General features: G+C 43.1%; 1 protein-coding gene across 2 annotated transcripts; it reads right to left on the bottom strand.

Annotated features, from left to right (window-relative positions):
• Positions 1-1,339: 1,339 nt before the first annotated feature.
• Positions 1,340-20,029, bottom strand: MTIF3 (mitochondrial translational initiation factor 3). 2 transcript variants are annotated; one of them, XM_073613397.1, is made up of 4 exons: positions 19,911-20,029; positions 13,195-13,685; positions 9,644-9,798; positions 1,340-1,818 (listed from the first exon to the last, which is right to left on the bottom strand). In XM_073613397.1, coding segments are annotated over exons 1-4 (876 nt in total). In that variant the 5' UTR covers positions 19,913-20,029; the 3' UTR covers positions 1,340-1,590. The 2 variants fall into 2 exon arrangements, with proteins under 2 accessions (XP_073469498.1, XP_073469499.1); XM_073613398.1 differs by having other exon boundaries at positions 19,788-19,914.
• Positions 20,030-21,354: the final 1,325 nt, after the last annotated feature.

Genomic DNA, 21,354 nt, shown 5'->3' with positions numbered 1-21,354 from the left:
TCTTCCTCTGAGGAAAGAAAATATTCAGCTTTTTCAGATTTGGGTAGGTTATATGTATGCTAAATTTAGCTCATTTTAAAAAGCTGGAATTTAATTTCCGGATTTTTCACTCCATAAGACGTACCTAGGTTTTAGAGGAGGAAAACAAGAAAAAAAAATTCTGAACCAAATGGTGTACTAAAATATTTTACAGTACCCATGAAATACAGCCTGACCAATGCCATAAAATCAGACTGCCCATTGCCAATAATGCAGAGTGACCATTGCCACAAACACAGCCTTACCTGATGTTATCCCATCCGCTGACTGAGCAGCCGAATGCTATATTTTCTGTGTCTGGCAGAGCAGGGGGATCACCTGGCGCCCACGGGGTGGGGGGTGGGTGGGGTTGACTGTCTGGCAGAGCAGGGGGATCGCCCGGCGCCCATGGGGGGGGGGGGGGTTTGAATGTCTGTACTCCGCCTCTCTTCCAGTGGTGGCAGGGCCTGACGTATATTCGCACCATAAGACGCAGAGACATTTCCCCCCATATTTCTGGGGGGAAAAAAGTGCGTCTTATGGTCCGAAAAATACGGTACCTTTTTTTAAAAAAAAATATCACATTTTTTCACATACTTTTTCTATCAATGATTGTTTAACCGCTTCCCATGCGCCGCCCGTCAAATGACGGCTGGGCGACGCGGCTCTTGTTCTGGGTGGACGTCATATGACACACCGCACCACCAATCTCGGTAAAGAGCCTCTGACAGAGGCTCTTTACCACGTGATCAGCCGCGTCCAATCACGGCTGATCACGATGTAAACAGGAAGAGCTGTTCCCACCAGGGAAATGTTAATCAGTGCCCACCCCCAACGCCTGCCAGTGCCTTCTAGTGATGCCTAACAATGCCATCTATCAGTGCCTCATATCAGTGACACCCATAAGTACCCATCAGTGCCCAGCATCGCCTATCAGTGCCCATCAGTGCCACCTCATTTGTGCCGCCTTATTAGTGACCATCAGTGAAGGAGAAAGCTTACTTATTTACAAAATTTTATAACAAACAAAAGAAAAACTTTTTTTTTTTTGTATTCAAAATTTTAGGTCTTTTTTTTATTTGTTTAGCAAAAAATAAAAAATGCAGAGGTGATCAAATACCACCAAAAGAAAGCTCTATTTGTGGGAACAAAATTATAAAAATTCTGTTTGGGTACAGTGCAGCATTACCGCGCAATTGTTATTTAAACAGCGACAGCGCTGAAAACTGAAAATTGGCTTGGGCAGGAAGAGGGTAAGTGCCCTGTATTGAGGTGGTTAAACCACACGTTAAATACATTTACAGCAATGTTAATAAATGTGTACTTTAATACAAATACTTTATTTTTTATGATTTAGAGCAGATTTAGAGCAAATCAAGTTAATTGAGAAAACTGACAGAGAAATTAATTTACCACAGGCTTGCAGTAGTCTATCCAACAAAAAAAGCTCATCTTCTAACAATTAAAACCCTTGGTAGTACATCTGACTCTGTACACATTCTGATTGTTTGGGTAAATCACTCGAATACCAACATGTAATAAAGGCAATCGGTTTAATAACTTGGAAAGATATCATGAATTGGTTAGCTCTGTATTTGGACTCTGTTCAAGTTTGGTCTTTGGTGTGCCGATTGGTTCTTTCTGATTTTCAGGTTCCGAGTCTTTTTTCAGCTTTTGTAGCTCCTTTGCTGACAAAGGACGTAGGACACAAACCATGGCCCGACCATCTTTCCTTTCTTTTGGTTCTGAAGAGCAGATAGCCTGATTCTGCAAGAGTTTCAGTACATTCTGCAAAACATCCTAAAATAAATCAAAATACGGCATTAATGGTTTTTAAAATTGTATGGGGGCTACAAACATATTATTTGAAAGGGTTGTTCTACCCATCTGCAAGCTTCTCTTGCAAATTTTTTTGTGCTGAAAATGCCCCCCTCGGCTTATACTCGAGTCATTGTCCATCTGCAGCCTCATGCACCTGACCTTCCGGCGCTGTGACATGCAGTCAGTCTAGTCAACGGCCGTGCAGTGTAACAGTCCCGCCTCCGCCCTCCCCCTACAGTGCTAACTGATGTTAGTTTGAACGCTTTTATAAATGGGGTGTCTATGATGGTACGTTTTATTACGTCCTATTGTGGCCGCCAATGTCATTAACGAGCGGCTGCCGACACACAGGAAGTGACATCAGTCCCGCTCTTCCTGTTGTCTGGAGCACAAACACAGCGGCGTGCGTTCCAGACCCGGGAACTGGCCAGGAAAGATATATTTGCCACGGGGGTGTCTTCACATACGGCACCATGTATCAAGCAGCATCCGATCGGTAAGACCGGCTTCCTCTGTCAGTTCTTTGTGCCATGGTGACATGACCAGGGAGATCGCTGGTGGGAGGCTATTATATCTCTCCCAACAGGTCTCCCTCCCGCTCCGTAATTTGGATTGATGAGGCTCATTATCTACATGCTCCTTTATAGTTGCCCTAGATGGTAATGATCCCCTGCCCATCAGTTTTCAATCGACATTATTGTTTGTGCATCCGTTTGTGTAGGGGCTACACCACCTTCAGTGTGGCAGGCAGATGGGCACAGTGAGGAGGCATGCGTATATGGGCACAGTGAGGAGGCATGCGTATATGGGCACAGTGAGGAGGCATGCAAATGGGCATCGTTGACCCTCTTTTCCACTTACAGTAGCTGCTGCATTTCCCACCCTCGGCTTATACTCAACTCAATACGTTTTCCCAGTTTTTTGTGGTAAAATTAGGTGCCTCGGCTTATACTCGAGTATATACCGTATTAATGCAAACAGTCACTTCAATATTTTTTCACAGTTGCATCCTTGTTGCAATATTGATTGTGAATCATATGCCTTTCCAAAGACCTACCAGACCCCCCCCCCCCCCCCCCCCCACACACACACACACACACACACACACACACACACACACACACAATTAATTGATGAAGCCATGTCTTTCACTTGTTTCAATTAACCAACCTACTTGAAAGCAAAACAAATATCACTAAAACACTCACCAAAACATATCTTAAAGTATAACTAATGGCAAAACTTTTTTAAGGAGAGTCACCCTCCCTATTTGTCCTGTTTACCATTATCATTGAAAGTAAAAGAAAATCACAAATTTTGGGTTGTCCCCAGAAAAAAAGTAACAGAGGGGAAATCTTCCAAAGAGGGAACTAGTTCTGGTGACCTGGGGATCCCCACGGAATACGCTTAATTTGCTGGAATTTCCTCACTTCCTGTTTGACTATGGAACAGGAAGTGAAGCGTAATCTTCGCAATGGGACACAGATGGCGAAAAAAAATCTGGCAGGGGTTAGAACCCTACCTTGCTCTATCCAAAATGGAAAAAAAAAAGTTTTTGCCTATAGTTCTACTTTAAAGTATATGTAAGCCAAAATACTAAATTTGTATAAAAATAGCTTCTTTTTAGGAAATGTAGCTGTGCAAGTTTTTTTAATTCTTTATATTGGTGAAAATAAATTCACCAATATAAAGTTGCTGATATAGGGACATCCAGAAAATGTAACTGCCCTTTTTTGCCCCTGTTACACAGTCAGTGGAAAAATAGTGGGTCCACTGGAAGGATCATCAGGTAGCAAAAAACGAAAGGCCCCTTTCACACAGGCTGTCCGATCAGGTCCACCTATCAGTTCTTAACTAAGTGCCGCCCGCCATATAGCAATATGACTTCGGCAAAGTGGTTTCAATATCCAGGGATGCCAATCAGTGCCCACAATGGATGCCAGTGCCCATAATGGGCATCACTGATTGGCAGGCATTATTGTTTGGCACCGATTGGCATCCATCCGTACCATCAATAAGTGTACATCAGTGTCTATCAGTGCCCATCCATGCCACCTATCAGTGCCACCTATCAGTGCCACCTGTGTACCATCAGTGCTGCATATCAGTGCCACCTATCAGTCCCCATCAGTGCCGCCTATCAGTGCAGCCCTATCAGTGAAGGAGAAAACGTACTTATTTACAAACTAAAAAAAATATTTTTTTTTTTCAAAATTTTTTTTATTTGTTTAACAACAAATAAAAATTACAGAGGTGATCAAATACCACCAAAAGAAAGCTTTATTTGTGGGGAAAAAAAATGATAAAAATGTAGTTTGGGTACAGTGTTGTATGACCGCGCAATTGTCATTCAAAGTGCGACAGCGCTGAAAGCTAAAAATTGGTCTGGGCAGGAAGGTGTATAAGTGCCCTGTATTAAAGTGGTTAAGGCAGACCTGATTAGACCCTGTATTGTCCTCTATGGAGCAATGGTTTTCAGTGGACACATGTCCTCTGACACCCACCACTATCCGATCCGATCCTGTCTGCCAAAAACAGACAGCACTGCTGTGTTACTCCAAGCATCTGTCTTTTCTTTTTTAATTTTGCCTATAGTGAAACATTAAATTTTAGTTTGTTCAGGAATATTTCAGATGCACAAAAAAAATCTTTTTACGGTTTTTGTTAAAGTGTATGTACAGTATCTCACAAAAGTGAGTACACCCCTCACATTTTTGTAAATGTTTTATATCTTTTCATGTGACAACACTGAAGAAATTACACTTTGCTACAATGTAAAGTAGTGAGAGTGTACAGCTTGTAAAACAGTGTAAATTTGATGTCACCTCAAAATAACTCACACAGCCATTAATGTCTGAACCGCTGGCAACAAAAGTGTGTACACCCCTAAGTGAAAATGTCCAAATTGGGTCCAAAGTGTCAATATTTCATGTGGCCACCATTATTTTCCTGCACTGCCTTAACCCTCTTGGGCATGGAGTTTACTAGAGCTTCACAGGTTGCCACTGGAGTCCTCTTCCACTCCTCCATGATGACATCACGGAGCTGGTGGATGTTAGAGACCTTGCACTCCTCCACCTTCCGTTTGAGGATGCCCCACAGATGCTCAATAGGGTTTAGACATGCTTGGCCAGTCCATCACCTTTACCCCGAGCTTCTTTAGCAAGGCAGTGGTCACCTTGGAGGTGTGTTTGGGGTCTATGTTGGAATGCTGCCCTGCAGCCCAGTCTCTGAAGGGAGGGGATCATGTTCTGCTTCAGTATGTCACCGTACATGTTGGCATTCATGGTTCCCTCAATGAACTGTAGCTCCCTAGTGCTGGCACCACTCATGCAGCCCCAGACCATGACACTTCCACCACCATGCTTGACTGTAGGCAAGACACACTTGTCTTGTACTCCTCACCTGGTTTCTGCCACACACTTGACACCATATCTGAACCAAGTAAGTTGATCTTGGTCTCATCAGACCACAGGACATGGTTCCAGTAATCCATGCCCTGCTTGTCTTCAAACTGTTTGAAGGCTTTCTTGTGCATCATCTTTAGAAGAGGCTTCCTTCTGGGAGGACAGCCACGCAGACCAATTTGATGCAGTGTGCGGCCTATGGTCTGAGCACTAAAAGGCTGACCCCCCACCCCTTCAACCTCTGTGGCAATGCTGGCAGCACTCGTAGGTCTTTTTCCCAAAGACAACCTCTGGATATGACGCTGAGCACATGCACTCAACTTCTTTGGTTGACCATGGCAAGGCCTGTTCTGAGTAAAACCTGTCCTGTTAAACCCCTGTATGGTCTTGGCCACCGTGCTGCAGTTCAGTTTCAGGGTCTGGGCAATCTTCTTATAGCCTAGGCCATCTTTATGTAGAGCAACAATTATTTTTTTCAGATCCTCAGAGAGTTCTTTGCCATGGGGTGCCATGTTGAACCTCCAGTGACCAGTATGAGAGAGTGAGAGCGATAACACCAAATTTAACACACCTGCTCCCCATTCACACCTGAGAACTTGACCTAACGAGTCACGTGACACCGGGGGAGGACAATGGCTAATTGAGCCCAATTTGGACATTTTCACTTAGGGATGTACTCACTTTTGTTGCCAGTGGTTGACATTAATGGCTGTGTGTTGAGTTATTTTGAGAGGACAGCAAATTTACACTGTTCTACAAGCTGTACACTCACTACTTTACATTGTAGCAAAGCGTCATTTCTTCAGTGTTGTCACATGAAAAGATATAATAAAATATTTACAAAAATGTGAGGAGTATACTCACTTTTGTGAGATACTGTATGACCAAAACTTTTTTTTTATTTGGATACAGTAGTGAAGGGTTAACCAATGCCAGTTTATTTAGCAATTGATTTTTTTTCTTTTATTGCTGTCTGTGCAACATTGAGGAAATTATATTCCCTTCATGTCCCACAGACCTACAGGAAATTAGAAGAAATCCTCTGAATTGGAGGTGAATTTCTCACCTAGCTGTCACCATTGGAAGATTTCCCCTTACCTCTTGTTCTGGGGACAACTCTCATTCTGGGTGTACCCTTCATTCTTTCTTGGTAACAATAGTCACCAGTACAAATAGAGGAGGTTAATCAACTTGACAAACAGTCTAAATTTTACACACTTTAGCCAAAAAAAAATTTTGTCTAGAGTTTCACTTTCAATACATTCTTACTTTTCAAGTCAATAAAAACTTGCACTACAAGTGCCCTGAAAATGTTCAAAATATTTTCCCACTAGAAAGGTAGATTTTGTTGTACCCAGAGTTGGGCTTTAACCATTTGCCTGGAATTTGTTGTACCCAGAGTTGAGCTTTAACCATTTGCCTGGAATTTGTTGTACCCAGAGTTGGGCTTTAACCATTTGCCTGGAATTTGTTGTACCCAGAGTTGGGCTTTAACCATTTGACTGGAATTCGTCTTTACAAAGCAGCAGATTGTAAGCTGCAAAGGCGCATAAGATAAAAACTGTTCAACGTTATCTGAAAAGAACATGTTGGAACAATACAAATAATGAGCAATTATAAATACACATTTTATAGCAAATGGCATAGATGCTGTAAAATAAAAAAAGTATTAAGATGCAGTAAGAAGCAGTATTCCTGTCTGCAAGATTATGTTTTTTTTCCCATTCCTTTCTTCTGCAATCAGATCCCTTTTCATAACTGTCAAATTGTTCTGCCTGACATTTCCATAATGAGCTTATTAGCAACTGACAGTAACTCACCAGCTCATGGGCTGAATAAATACTAGGAAGATCAATATGCATTTCCCACTGACAAAGCCACTTAAAGGGTTGTCAATCATAAATAAACCGGATTTGATATAAGCATGTATGATACAGCTTATTTCCAGAAAGCAGTCTATAGATAAAAATATGATCTGGCCAACAATACAGTGACCAACCAAATCCAAGCTGGCATGTTTCCAGAACTCTCTGGCAAATGAGAACTATGGGCAGCTGCACGATTATTTCTTATTCAAATGTACTTTAAAAAGGCAATCAAATAAAAGCCAAAACAAAATAGTTTTATTCAATCGTCATCCTATCATATGGGGTGCACATACTCAAAAAAATGTATTTTACAAACACAAGACAGAACAGAAAGTGGTACTTAAAGCTGATATATTTTGCATGCTGACATTGCTTGGCACAATACAAATATGCATATGTAATACCCGACCAGCATTTGCAGAAATCACTAAAGTAGCCCGAGTTACTACAACAATAGCAGCAGTGTTCTGGGTGCAGCGCCTGCCCTTCTGCATAGTGACCACAGGGGGTCACTCACTTGGCTCAAACCCCCCCCCCCCCAGGACATCTTGCATTTTTTCTTTTTCAATGAATGCAAAGCATTCTGATTGAACATTGTGAAGACATCATGATCACACTGCATTTCCAGCAAGATTAACTGATGTTTTCTTTACTTGCTAAAAATGTTCTTATCCTGTAAATTCAAAACTAAATTTTTTTTGCAGCCACCACATCTGAGGACTTGCAAGTTGCAACATACAGTATATTACCAAAGTATTGGGACGCCTGCCTCTACACGCACATGAACTTTAATGGTGTCTTAGTCCGTAGCGTTCAATATTGAGTTGGCCCACCCTTTGCAGTTAGAACAGCTTCAGCTCTTCTGGGAAGGTTGTCCACAAGGTTTAGGAGTGTGTCTATGGGAACGTTTGACCATTCTTCCAAAAGCGCATTTGTGAGGTCAGGCACTGATGTTGGACGAGAAGGCCTGGCTCACAGTCTCAGCTCTAATTCATCCCAAAGGTGTTCTATAGGCTCGAGGTCAGAACTCTGTGCAGGCCAGTCAAGTTCCTCCACTCCAAACTCGCTCATCCATGCCTGTATGGACCTTGCTTTGTGCACTGGTCCAAATCATTTGGTGGAGGGGGGATTATGGTGTGAGGTTGTCTTTCAGGGGTTGGGCTTGGCCCCTTAGTTCCAGTGAAGGGAACTCTTAAGGCGTCAGCATACCAAGACATTTTGGACAATTTCATGCCAACTTTGTGGAGACAGTTTGGGAATGGTCCCTTCCATTTCCAACATGACTGCGCACCAGTGCACAAAGCAAAGTCCATAAAGATGTGGATGAGCAAGTTTGGGGTGGAGGAGTATGACTGGCCTGCACGTCAATCTGATAAAACACCTTTAGGATAAATTAGAGCAGAGACTGCAAGCCAGGCCTTCTGGTCCACATCAGTGCCTGACCGCACAATGCGCTTCTGGAAAAATGGTCAAACACTCCCATAGACACGCTCGTAACCCTTGTGGACAGCCTTCCTAGAAGAGTTGAAGCTGCAAAGGGTGGGCTAACTCACGATTGAAGACTGGAAAACCAGTAAAGTTCATGTGCGTGTAAAGGCAGGTGTCCCAATATTTTTGGTAATATAGTGTATTCAATTTCTGTTCTTGGGTTTAGCTTTAAAATAAATGTGGAAATGAGGACGGATCTTCTACGCAGCTTATATCAGAGCAAAGAGGGATAAAGTAGAGAAGGATAAGAACACCTGGCATGCATTCATCGCTGTCTGTAGCCTGTTAGGGAGATTCACCCTATTTACCATAATCCCTGGGTGTGAAAGTGAAAATCCTACAATTTGGGATGTCACCACAACAGTAATAGAGGGGAATCAATAGGGATACTACTTATGGTTGGACCTTGGTGACAACCAGAGATTTCCTCTCACCTCCTGTTTTGGTTATTATACAGAAAGTGAAGGGAAATCTCTCCTATTGGACGCAGATGGCAAAAACCATAGGACAGGGGTTACAACCTTCCCTTACTCTACCCAAAATTTAAAAAAAAGAAAGTTTTGACTTAGTTATACTTTAAGTAATGCTTTAGTCAGATTTAAAGCAGACCCCCAACCACCACTTGTTATCATCTCTGTGGTAGTGAAGTATGCTTTGCCAAAAAACTGAAATATACTTACCTTCCCTCACCTTAGTTTTCCTCCATTCCAGTTATGTTTTATTGTGCATCAAAAAAATAGTCAATTTGGTCTAAAAGCAAAAGTGTTATGGCATCTGTCACCATGATTAGCATCAGTGTGTGGCTCGCTCATTCCTATTTGACAGCAGAACATCTGAGTGGGGATGCTCTCCTATGCATATGCCTGATGGGAGCTGGAGGTACAGGGCAAGAGACAAGTTTGGAGCAGCATATCTACTAATGGTTGCTATGGATCGCTGCACTTCATTCATTGCTCTGTACACAATCCCTCCAATATGAATGAAGTGATATTCCGTCGATTGCCCATACAATGGGCATCCACCTACAGAAATTAAACTTACCCCCTTTGCTGGCCCATCTGCAACACGACTGTTGATGACGGTAATTCGCACATGATATTTCTTTTCAATCCACTGTGCCAATTGTTTCTTTTTTATATCTAAATCATGTTTCTCAATACTGGCTAGGAAGGACATTTCCTTTACCTGAACATGACCTGGAAAGTAAAAGAAGATTAAAAAAAATTGGTGTGGATGGCGGAAGGACTGAATCTTACATTAGCTTCTTATGTTTCTCAAGAACTCTTGCTGTGAAATTTCTGTACAATGTTTGATGCTGTAGCTCTTGCCCTCCAGCAGCTCTCTGCTCTGCCCCTCCATCGCTCATTGGAGTACCAGGCTGTGGAGGGGTAGGAGTGGATGTCGGTCAGGCATCTGAGTGGAACCAGACCTTCCCACCGGGCCTATAGTACAATGACTGCCAGGTGGGAGCACTGTTAGTCTGGGAGGAAATCATCTGAGGTCATCCCAGAACAGGCCTCTCACACGGACACAGGGCACTGTAATCTGTCACCGGTTGTGTCCAGCGGACGCAACCGGTGACTGACTACTGTACCAACCTGCTGCCAGTGTCATGTGATTGCTGTGACCAATCACAGACGATCACATTACAATTGTAAGCAATGGATGGCTTCTTTACATGTCATCCATTGTATACAATTATGTTGCTAGCTGTGATTGGTCACAGTGATCACATGGTACAGACAGGGCCAATCACAGCCCATCCATATACAATATGATTAGCGTTGACCAATTACAGCAAATCACAACAAAAGACACAGAATGGACCAGTTTCAGTCAGTAAAAAATGGTTGCTTATACCAATGAAATGCATTGGTATAAGCAACCATAATGTGTAATGAAAAAAAAAAAAAAAAAAAAAAAAAAAAGGAATTTTATTTATTAATTTTCCAAGTATTTGTTACCAAAAACAAAAAAAACAAAACAAAAAAAAGCCATGCCACTTACTAAATACTTTGGACTGTCTACTTTTCAAAAAGAGATCATCGGGGGGGGGGGGGGGTGATTTGTACTGTTCTGGCATTTTCGATTGATCGATTTCAAATTTAATATTATATATTTTTTTATTACACACACACACACACACCTGTACATACCCTGGCAGAATTTATGATTTCTTGGCCATTTTTCAGAGAATATGAATGAGAACACAAAAACTTTTCTTTCACTCATGGTTAGTGTTTGGCTGAAGCCATTTATTATCAATCAACTGTATTTACTCTTTTTAAATCATAATCAACAGAAACTACCCAAATGACCCCGATCAAAAGTTTACATACCCCAGTTCTTAATACCCTGTATTGCCCCCTTTAACATCACTGACAGCTTGAAGTCTTTTGTGGTATTTATGGATGAGGCTCTTTATCTTCTCAGATGGTAAAGCTGCAGCCCATTCCTTGGCAAAAAGTCTCCAGTTCCTGTAAATTCTTGGGCTGTCTTGCATGAACTGCACGTTTGAGATCTCCCCAGAGTGGCTCAATGATATTGAGGTCAGGAGACTGAGATGGCCACTCCAGAACCTTCACTTTATTCTGCTGTAGCCAATGACAGGTCGACTTGGCCTTGTGTTTTGGATCATTGTTATGTTGGAATGTCCAAGTACGTCCTACGTGCAGCTTGCTGGCTAATGAATGCAAATGTTCCTCCAGTATTTTTTGATAACATACTGCATTCATCTTGCCATCAATTTTGACCAAATGTCCTGTGTCTTTGTAGCTCACACATCCCTAAAACATCAGCGATCCACCTCTGTGTTTCACAGTAGGAACTTTCATCATAGGCCTTGTTGACTCCTCGCCAAATGTATGGTTGTGGCCAAAAAGCTCAAATTTGGTCTCAACACTCTAAATGACTTTGTGTCAGAAGGTTTGAGGCTTGTTTCTGTGCTGTTTGGCGTATTGTAAGCCGGATACTTTGTGGCATTTGCATAGTAATGTCTTTCTTCTGGCGACTCGACTATGCAGCCCATCTTTCTTCAAGTGCCTCCTTATTGTGCATCTTGAAACAGCCACACTATATGTTTTCAGAGAGTCCTGTATTTTACCTGAAGTTATTCAGGCCAAAATCACCCAGGTATGTAAACTTTTGATCAGGGTCATTTGGGTAGTTTCTGTTGCCATTATGATTTAAAAAGAGTAAACACAGTTGACTGATAAAAGCTTCAGCCAAACACTAACCACAAGTGAAAAATGTTTTTGTGTTATTCATATTCTCTGAAAAATGGCCAAAAAAAATCATAAATTCTGCCAGGGTATGTAAACTTATAAGCACTGGTGTGTGTGTGTGTGTGTGTAATATATATGTATATACACACATACATACACACACACACACACACACACACACACACACACACACACACACACACACACACACACACACACACACACACACACCCCCATAGATGGTGGACTCTATAACGTTCCTGAAGACTAAATAATAAAACACTGATTTGGGTTATTTTCACCAAAGAAATGTAGCAGAATACATCTTGGCCTAAATTTATGAAGAAAGATTATTTATTTACTAAACTTTATAACAGAAATTAAGAAAAATGTTTCAGTCTTTATACATTTATTTAGCAAAAGATAAAAAAAAAAAAAAAAAAAAACACAGCAGTGGTTAAATACCACCAAAAGAAAGCTCTATTTGTTTGGAAAAAACGGGTAAGTGTCTGGTACTGAAGTGAATAAAGTGGACCCGCTCTGTGATGCTGGCTGACAGCAGGCTACTTTCCCCCACTGTTGACTGAATCTGGGTCACAGGAGTGCAGAAATAGGTGCAAGCCTGTAACCATTAAGAGAAGTATGGCCACAAAAGCTTCGACCATACTTATCTTTTAGAAAGTGAGGGAAAAACTGAAAGTTTTGGAATTGTCACTAGACAAATGCCTGAGATTTCCTTCGCATCAGACAGTGGAGACACCGGTTCCAGTGACAACTGCCAGAGGAGAAATACTTCATCATGTAACATCATCATGTAAACACCCCCCCCCCCCCCATGACACCAGGTGGGGGACTTTCTCTCTGCACCTACTGCCACAACTTGAAAACAGGGTTGTCATGAAGGGCTCTGCCCACATTGTCGTGTAATTCATTCACAATTTCCTCTTACTACCAATACTGTCAGCCATTGCAGCTGGTGGTTGTAGTTCTCAATAAACTTGGGGGGCTCTGGTGAGTGCTCTCATAGTCCACTGACGTTCCTGCTGTCAAGTAACTGTCTGCCCATATTGGTGGTACAGGCAGACAGCTATCCTGAGAGTCTGTAGGAGCCTCGCATTGCACCCATGATGTGCTGATTGTGGGTACAATGTTCTGCAGGCTCCTTAGAAAAAAATAATACACGCACATTTTTTAACTACAAAAAAAATGTGCATTTTTTATTTTTTCTCCAAAAGGTGACCTTATCCTTTAACCCTTACCAACGCCATCCAAAATGTAAAATAAATATAAGGTTTTGGTTTATATACACTTTAAATTTAGTCTGCAAATGTTTATTTGTAAATGTGGATTTAATTGTAGAATACTCACTGGGGCCAGAGGAGAGTTTCTGCTTCTCCCGCAACTTGGTCTGCTCTTCAAAGATCTGTTTGCCGGTCATCAGCCTGTACATCGGAGGATCTGTATCTTCCCTAAACACCACCAATTTGAGGTCCCGTTCTTCCATGATTTTTATCGCTTTCTTTCTGGTCATCTTTCCCATGTCTTCTCCATTTTCACTTATCATTTGAATATAGTTATAAGGGATTAACCTTCCCACGTTTCCGATAACCTTTTTAGCATTGGGGTTTTCTTTTTTTTTTCTAATGGGCTGTACTTTTGGCTCCTGATCAGCAGTGCAGTGCAATCTTATTCCAGACATCAGCTCTCCTGTCTGCATACATGCCACAGGGTTCCATGGCTGAGGACTCCGTACCTTAAACCACTGGCTGAAAAATCCAAGGTGTCTCTCAAAGGAATATAGTCCTTGATTTGCAGCTTGACACACAAGTTTCTTCAAGTGAATCCTACACAGTGACATCCTACGAAAAATATTAATAATTAAACATATTGTATTTAGATCATTCCATGGACTTCTGGACAAATATATTTTTCTACCACTTAGCCTCTGGAACATTTTTGAGTCTTTCCAACCCTTAGCAAAGCTGAATACAGAGGAAGGGGATAATCACATAAGTAGATATTCCACCAGTAAGGTCCTATAGGAATCTATAGGGTCTATCTATACTTTCTTTTAACCAAAATTTACACACGGGTGAAAATTGTGTGATTCTCAGTGTAAAAAAAAAATAAATAAATTGATAAATAGACTCCTATGTTTTGTAAAATAGAATTTTATGTGCGAAAATGTGCATTTTCAGTGAGTTTTAGGCCTCATGCACACTGGGTGTTTTTACAGCTGCCGTTTTGGGTGTCAGACATTTTTTTTATTTTTAACTGCCTCTAAACTCCCCTGCATATTATCCTAGGTGTTCATGCACACAAAGGCTTTTAGCAGCGTTTAGTGGCATAAAAAACCCTCTACCAGCACGTTCTGGAGCAGCAGCATTTTGGCAGAAAAAAGCAGACAGCTCCTAAACTCTGCTAAACACCGATGCCCAGTGTTTTATTTTTCTTTTGGAAGCAGAGGCCGCTGGCATCTTTAACAACCAGTGAATAACTGGTTGTTAAAAGAGTTGTAAAGGCAGAAGGATTTTTATCTTGATGCATTTTATTCATCAATAAAAAAAAAACCTGTGTGTAGCAGCTTCCCCAGCACCCCCTAATTACTTACCTGCACCCCATCTCTCTCCAGCAATGTCCAAGAGTGTATTAGCTGTCTGGGACTGTTTGCCTGATTGGCCGAAACACAGCAGCAGCGCCATTGATTCCCACGGCTGTCAAAGTCAGTTAGCCAATCAGGGGAGAGAGAGGGGGCGGGGCTGGGTCAGGGCTCAGTGTCTGAATGGACACAAAGAGCTGTGACTTAGTTCAGGTGCCCCCATAGCAAGCTGCTTGCTGTGGGTACACTCGACAGGAGGGAAGGGCCCAGGAGCAGCGAAGAGGGACCCAAGAAGAGGAGGATCCAAGCTGCTCTGTGCAAAACCAACTGCACATAGGAGGCAAGTATAGCATGTTTGTTATTTATTTTTATTTTTTTTAAACGAGACTTTACAATCACTTTAAGGAGTGGGCAGGGAAGCCGGCCACCCTGTCCTTAACAACAGATGAGTCATCAGCTTTCAGCAGGGTTCCCTGCTGACAGCTAAATATGTAAAAAAAAAAAAAAAAAAAAAAAAAGAGAAGGGGAAGGAAAACCCAACAATTGCCGGATAAAAAAAAAAAAAAATAGCAGCCTGGGGACCCCCCCCCCAAATCCCAGGAAGGGGGGGTGCATTCCCCCTCCTAAACCACAACAGGCCACATGCCCTCAGGGGGGTGCTTTTAGGCAGGGAGCCCCCCCAGATCCCAGCCCTCTACCATGAGAATGAGTATGGGTTATAAAGTACCTCTACTCATTCACCCCCCCAAAAAAAAGTGTCATGTAAAAAAAAAAAAAAAACACACAACACAGTAGGCAATTTTTGACAAGTCCTTTATTTAAAAAACAAAACAAAAAAAAAAAAAACAATGTCCCCCAGTGTAGATCCTTTGTCAACACGAAAAAAAAAGAAAGTCTGCATCCGACAGAGGCTGCCACCATCTGACAGCTCTTAAAGTGGAGTTCCACCCAAAAATGGAACTTCCGCTGTCCGGATTCCTTCCCCCCTCCGGCGTCAGCAGCTGCAGTATTTGTAGCTGCTGACTTTATTGCTGACTATATCTGCTTTAAATACTAAGGGGTGGGGCCACCTGATGACACCACCAGGTGACCACGCCCCCTTGTGATGTCATCACCTGAGGGCATGCTGGGTCGGGGAGTGGCAGCAGGCATCATGATGGATCTACTGTGGGGAACAGTTTTTTTTGTTCGTTTTGTCAAAAAGTGCCTACAGTCTATTTTTACTCCACTATGTACCCCCTACCTCATTCACATGGGGGAGCAGGATCTGGAGGCTCCCATGTTAAAGGGGGCCTCCAGATTCCAATAAGCCCCCTGCCCGCAGACCCTTACAACCATCGGCCAGGGTTGTGGAAAAGAAGCCCTCATCAAAGCACCCCACCACGGTGAGGGTATGTAGTCTGGTGTGGTTCAGGACAGAGCACTTGCTCATGCACCCCCCCCCCCCCTTTTCTGGCCTGCCAGGCAACATGCTCACGGAAGGATCTGGTATGGATTTTGGGGGGGACCCCACACAATGTTTTGTTTTTATTTTAGTGTGGGGTTCCCCTCAAAATCCAAACCAGACCTAAGGGCCTGGTATGGATTGGGGAGGACCTATATGCAATTTTCTTTTCACAATTTTTATTGCCGGCAAATGTTTTGTTTTTTTTTACATTCAGCCGTCACCGGGGAACCCCGCTGACAGCTCATGGCTCATCCATTGTTAAGAGCACGGTAACTGGCTTCCAGGCTCGCTCCCTAACAACCAGCTATTCACCGGTTAAGGATTGCGGTGGCCCCACTCCTTAACGCTATGGCTACTAAAATGTAGCTTACACTCTGTTCTAATCGCTGGTAAAAAAAAATGCTAAAACATCAGAATTTTCTTGCGCAGTTTTAAGCTTTCTAGTGTGCGTGAAGCCTTAATACCAAGAATAAATATTGTATTCTGATTTAATTTAATTATAGTACTAAATATATTAATTCCTTTATTTAACACGACATTGTGTATATTTTCCTTTGTGTTTACAATTACAACATGTTGTCCAGAAAAAATGACAGTGCTAAGGTTTGGGGCAAATGCCCAAGCTCAACTTCACTGTCTGTCTGTCAGGGGCGTGCCATAATGTACTATCTCCTACCAGCCCCTTCCCAACCCATTTAGCCCGCTACCATGTCCTGTAATAACAGTTATTTAAAGTGATATTTTATTTTTAAAACCATTTGAAGGTTTAATAACAAACATGTTATACTTACCTGCTCTGTGCAATGGCTTTGATCCTTCTCTTATGGGGTCCCCCACTGGCACTCCTGGCTCCTCCTCTTTAACGAGTGCCCTATGGGGTCAAACGTGCAGACTCGCTCCCGAGCCACCCTGTCTGTGTCTATTAACACAGACAAGGCGGCTCAGCCCCACCTCCTACTGCCTTGTCACAGAGTTTGATTGACAGCAGTGGGTTCCTCGTCGGTGCTTCTGGCTCCTTCCCGCCTTCCCCCTTGGAGTACACCCTACCTTGCAAGCTGCTTGCTAGGGAGGGTGGGTAGTCATGTGGGCTCGATCCAGAGCCACACTGTATGTATCTATTGCCCCCCACCATTTGATTTTATTGACAGAAGTGGGAGAGAGGGAGATAGAGGGAGAGAGAAAGTTTATTACATCTTATTTTGTTGTATCAAACATTTGCATGTAAAAACACAAAATTCTAATTAAAAACTATTAAAACAAAACTGCTGTCAGAAAACTATCCAAAACAGTCCAGTCCTGCTGAATCTGTGGAAAAACGGAACCAAGGGTGGCCCTGGCAGGAACACCAAGCGACAAACTTCAGAGAACTGGGTGGAAAACTTTTGGCCAAACAGTAACTGCATCCAATCAGATGTAGTCACAGTGTAGGTAATCAGACAGCTGCAGACGCTGAGGATGTCTGAATACAATAGCCAGCAGTGAAGATTCCTCCATCTGTGCTGTTTAGCATGGATGGGGAAATCAATTTGCTTACGCTTATATAGTCTACAGGGCGGAATAAACGCATATTAACACTAGATGCATTTAGGAGTGTTCACACGTTAAAGGGTTTGTGAAGAAACTTTTTTTTTTTTTTTTTTTTTTTTTTTTTAATACAAACATGTTATACTTACCTGCTCTATGCAGTGATTTTGCACAGAGCAGCCCCGATCCTCCTCTTCTCGGATCCCCCGTCAGCAATCTGCCCCCCCCCCCCTTGCTGAGTACCCCCATAGCAAGCTCCCCACTCCCTCCTTACTGGCTGTGATTTACAACAGTGGGAGCCAATGACTGCTACATCTCAACCACTGAGGAGGCAGAGACCAGGGACAGCGGCTAGTCTCCTGCACATCGCTGGATCGAGATTGGGTTTAGGTAAGTATTGGGGGTGGGTGGGGGTCAGCTGCACACAGAAGGTTTTTTATCTGCATGAAGGTAAAAAAAAACCTCAGCCTTTACAATAGGGCTGCGAGATTTTCCACAAAAAAATAAAAAAATCTGTGATTTTCTTAAAAAACAAAAAAAAAAAAAACCAAAACCAAAAACCTCGATTCACGATTCGAATTGAGGTTTTTTTTTTTGGACACCGCGCCAGTCCTGAAGAGCTGCAGGCAGGAGTTTTTAGGCAAGGCAGCGGCTTCGGCCTAGTCCGCAGCTTCCGACCTTGCGGACTAGGCCGAAGCCGTGGCCTCACCTAAAAACTCCTGCCCGCAGCTCCTCAGGACCGGCGCGGTGTCAGCGCCGGTCCTGGGGAGCTGCAGGCAGGAGTTTTTAGGCGAGGCTGCGGCTTCAGCCTAGTCCGCGGTCTCACCTAAGAACTCCTGCCTGCAGCTCTTCAGGACCGGCGCGGTGAAAAAAAAAAAAAAAATCTAAAAAAAATCAATTTGCTTAAATTTGACCTCTCAACTCGATTCAAGATTTAAATCGATTTTTTCCCCAGCCCTACTTTACAACCACTTTCATGCATTGTAATGGCCAGAATAAAGTCATAGTCTGGTTACCAGAATGCATTAACACCAAACACATGAATACACATGCAAAATCTGGCTTTAAGTGTATTTTTTAAGCTACAGTTTCCTCCCCTGAAGCAAAAGTGTCCAGGGGATGAAAAAAAAATGCTCTGCGTGTGTGAAGCCTTAAAAAAAAAAAAAAAAAAAAAAAAAAGGGGGGGGGGGAGAAAATTAATGCAGCTATTACATCTAAGAATTGGTAAGCTGCAATATAATAAATGTTTGCTTTTGGGTTTAATACTGCTTTAATACCTAGTACACAGGGGCTGAATGTCAGGAAAAATCAGCCGGTTCAATAAAAACGTGTGTTTGGCAGCTGGTCTGACAGAAGTCGGCCAACGGGCATGCTGAAAAAAAACAGCAGCCAATGCCTGCGAGCGCTGATCAGTTTTTTCTGGCGGGGGGGGGGGGGCATCCCCCTGTCAGAACACAACAGCTCAGCAGGGGAGATCGCTGTACTAACATTGGATCATTAGTACAGTGGCTACGATTGGAGCTGTCAGTTTTTATTTTGTTCCGCCCGGAAAAAACTATTAGTGTGTACCAAGCTTAATGGAGAAATAAAGTACATTCCTGTGCACTGCACTGACATAAACAAGGTGCAGGTGAAGAGTGCTTCAATGGGTGTTGTACATCCTACCGATGGCAATGACAGTGCATGAAAACAAACCTTGCTAGAAGGCATGAATTGGGATAAAATCTTAGGAACAAAGAACATGGAGGAGAGATGGGTTTGCTTTAAGAGCATATTAAATAAGGGCATTAGCCAGTGCATCCCATTGGGTAATAAAAGAGCGAACAAAAGTCCTTTTGGCTCCACAGCCTGTTCCCTACCGCACGAAGCATGCTGCGCTTTCTAAATGGACCGGCGACCGGGAGAGGAGGAGGGGCCAAACTTCTGAGTGATCTGCGGCGAGATCTCTCGGAAGTGAGGACAGGTACCTGTCAAAAACAGGTTTCCGCTCCCCCTTCCCTCCCAAAAGGTGGGGCAGATAAGCAGAGCTTCTACTTTTGGGTGAAACTCTGCTTTAATTCCATTTTAAAAACAAAGCACACTAAAAAAGGTGTCATCCCTGCCCTCAGAAGAATGGTGAATGGATGTCCTGTACACCCTGAGACATCCAGCAGCCTGACATACACAATGGTCACACAAGTACTACTCTACCAAAACAATAACAAGCCTCCAGACTGCAGTCTGCTCACACAAGGTCACCATGCTGCTTCTCTCATGGGTGGAGCAGAACCTTTCTTCTATGACCATAGAGGAGAGCATTGCCCCTTCACCCTGAGTATACATTGCTCCCATTTGTACTGAAAGCCTGCAATGAAAATCATGTAAACAAGCTACAATGCCATGGATAACCACTTCTCATGGAGGAGACATGATCGTTAGATCGCCTCAGCCATATATAAACAATAGGCCTCAACCGAATCCCCGGTGTCTCCTACTGAAGTGACGGCAGACCGCTCCACCTACACAGGCACTTACATCCGCAGCAGCCGGGGAGGAACCAATCACAGCACCGTGACCTCAAGCTGAGCAACCCAAAAACCCGCCCCCTGCCACCGCCCACGTGATCAGCGGTCACATGACCGCCATAGACACCTAGCTCAGGAGATGTATACATGTACAACCGCACATCCACATACAGTGCAAGTGCCACCTATCTCCTTCACTTTCCCGTGTTCATTCCAAATGCAAATAAAACTTTTCTCAGTTTTTATAGTTTAGTCAGTAACTCAGGATAAGGAAAGGTTAGAAATTATGTCCCCATACTAGGGGTCCCCTCCACTTCCTGGTGCCAAAACCACACCCTGGCATGAGAAATGAGGAGACATGTTCAGCAGGGTGATGAGCCCCGTCCCCTTGCTGCATCTGCATCCACCTCAGAGCTGAGTGCACTTCTATCCATAGAAGATACTGGCACCGAGGCTGCACGGATCTGATTGCAGAGGGTCTGCTTTTGGATCTGTGCACCCGCTTTTGCTCATGTGTCAAATTTTGACATGTGACTGTGTCCGTGCAGCCGCTGCATCCACATCTACCTCTATAGGCTGCCTGCACGCAGCTCTTAGATGGATGCAGATGCAGCTCAGCACAGAGGATGGGGTTTATCCCGGGGTGGGCTCTTCTGGTGTACGCTTGGCATTTTAGTTCGGGTCACCGCCTCAAAAACGGGGTACCTTTACTTTGAAAAACGACTGAACTCAAGGCTCATGCACACTGCAGCTCAAAAAAAAAAAAAAAAGCTGCTTTTACAGGCATTTGAGCTTTTATTTCAGCTTCAAGAAGCTTGTACTTTTTTTGGGCTCTTTTGCATGTTTTTATTGAGTTTCTTTGAGCTCCTTTGAACTTTTTTGAGCATAAGCGTTTATTATTTTTTTTAACAAACCCTCCCCTCGGCTTATTTTTCCTATTTTATTTTCTGTGCTTTTCGAGCTTCTACATGCTCTTTCGTGTGTTTTCGGGCACTAAGGGCTCATGCACACTGAAGCTCAAAGAAGCTGCTCCTATAGGCTTTTGAGCTTTTTTGAGCTCTCATTTTTTCTGCCTGGAAACTCCCCTCCATGTTAGCCAATATTTCCGTGTACACTATGGGGGTTATTTACGAAGGGCAAATCCACTTTACACTGCAAGTGCACTTGTAAGTGCAGTCGCTGTAGATCTGAGGGGAATATCTTAAATGAGGGGAAGCTCTGCTGATTTTCTCATCCAATCATATGCAAGCTAAAATGCTGTTTTTTATTTTCCTTGCATGTCCCCCTCAGATCTATAGCGACTGCACCTCCAAGTTTATGTTCAGTTGAAAGTGGATTTGCCTTTAGTAAATAACCCCCTATGGCTTTTACAGGCAGAACACCCCCCCAGGAGCTTTCGAGAAGAAAATACTAGAGTGTGAAAGAGCATAAAAAAGCTTGAAAACACACAAAAA

This window comes from Aquarana catesbeiana, linkage group LG02, assembly GCF_042186555.1.
Source record: "Aquarana catesbeiana isolate 2022-GZ linkage group LG02, ASM4218655v1, whole genome shotgun sequence".
NCBI classification, from domain to species: Eukaryota; Metazoa; Chordata; class Amphibia; order Anura; family Ranidae; genus Aquarana; species Aquarana catesbeiana.
This window is presented reverse-complemented; position numbering and strand designations above follow the sequence as displayed.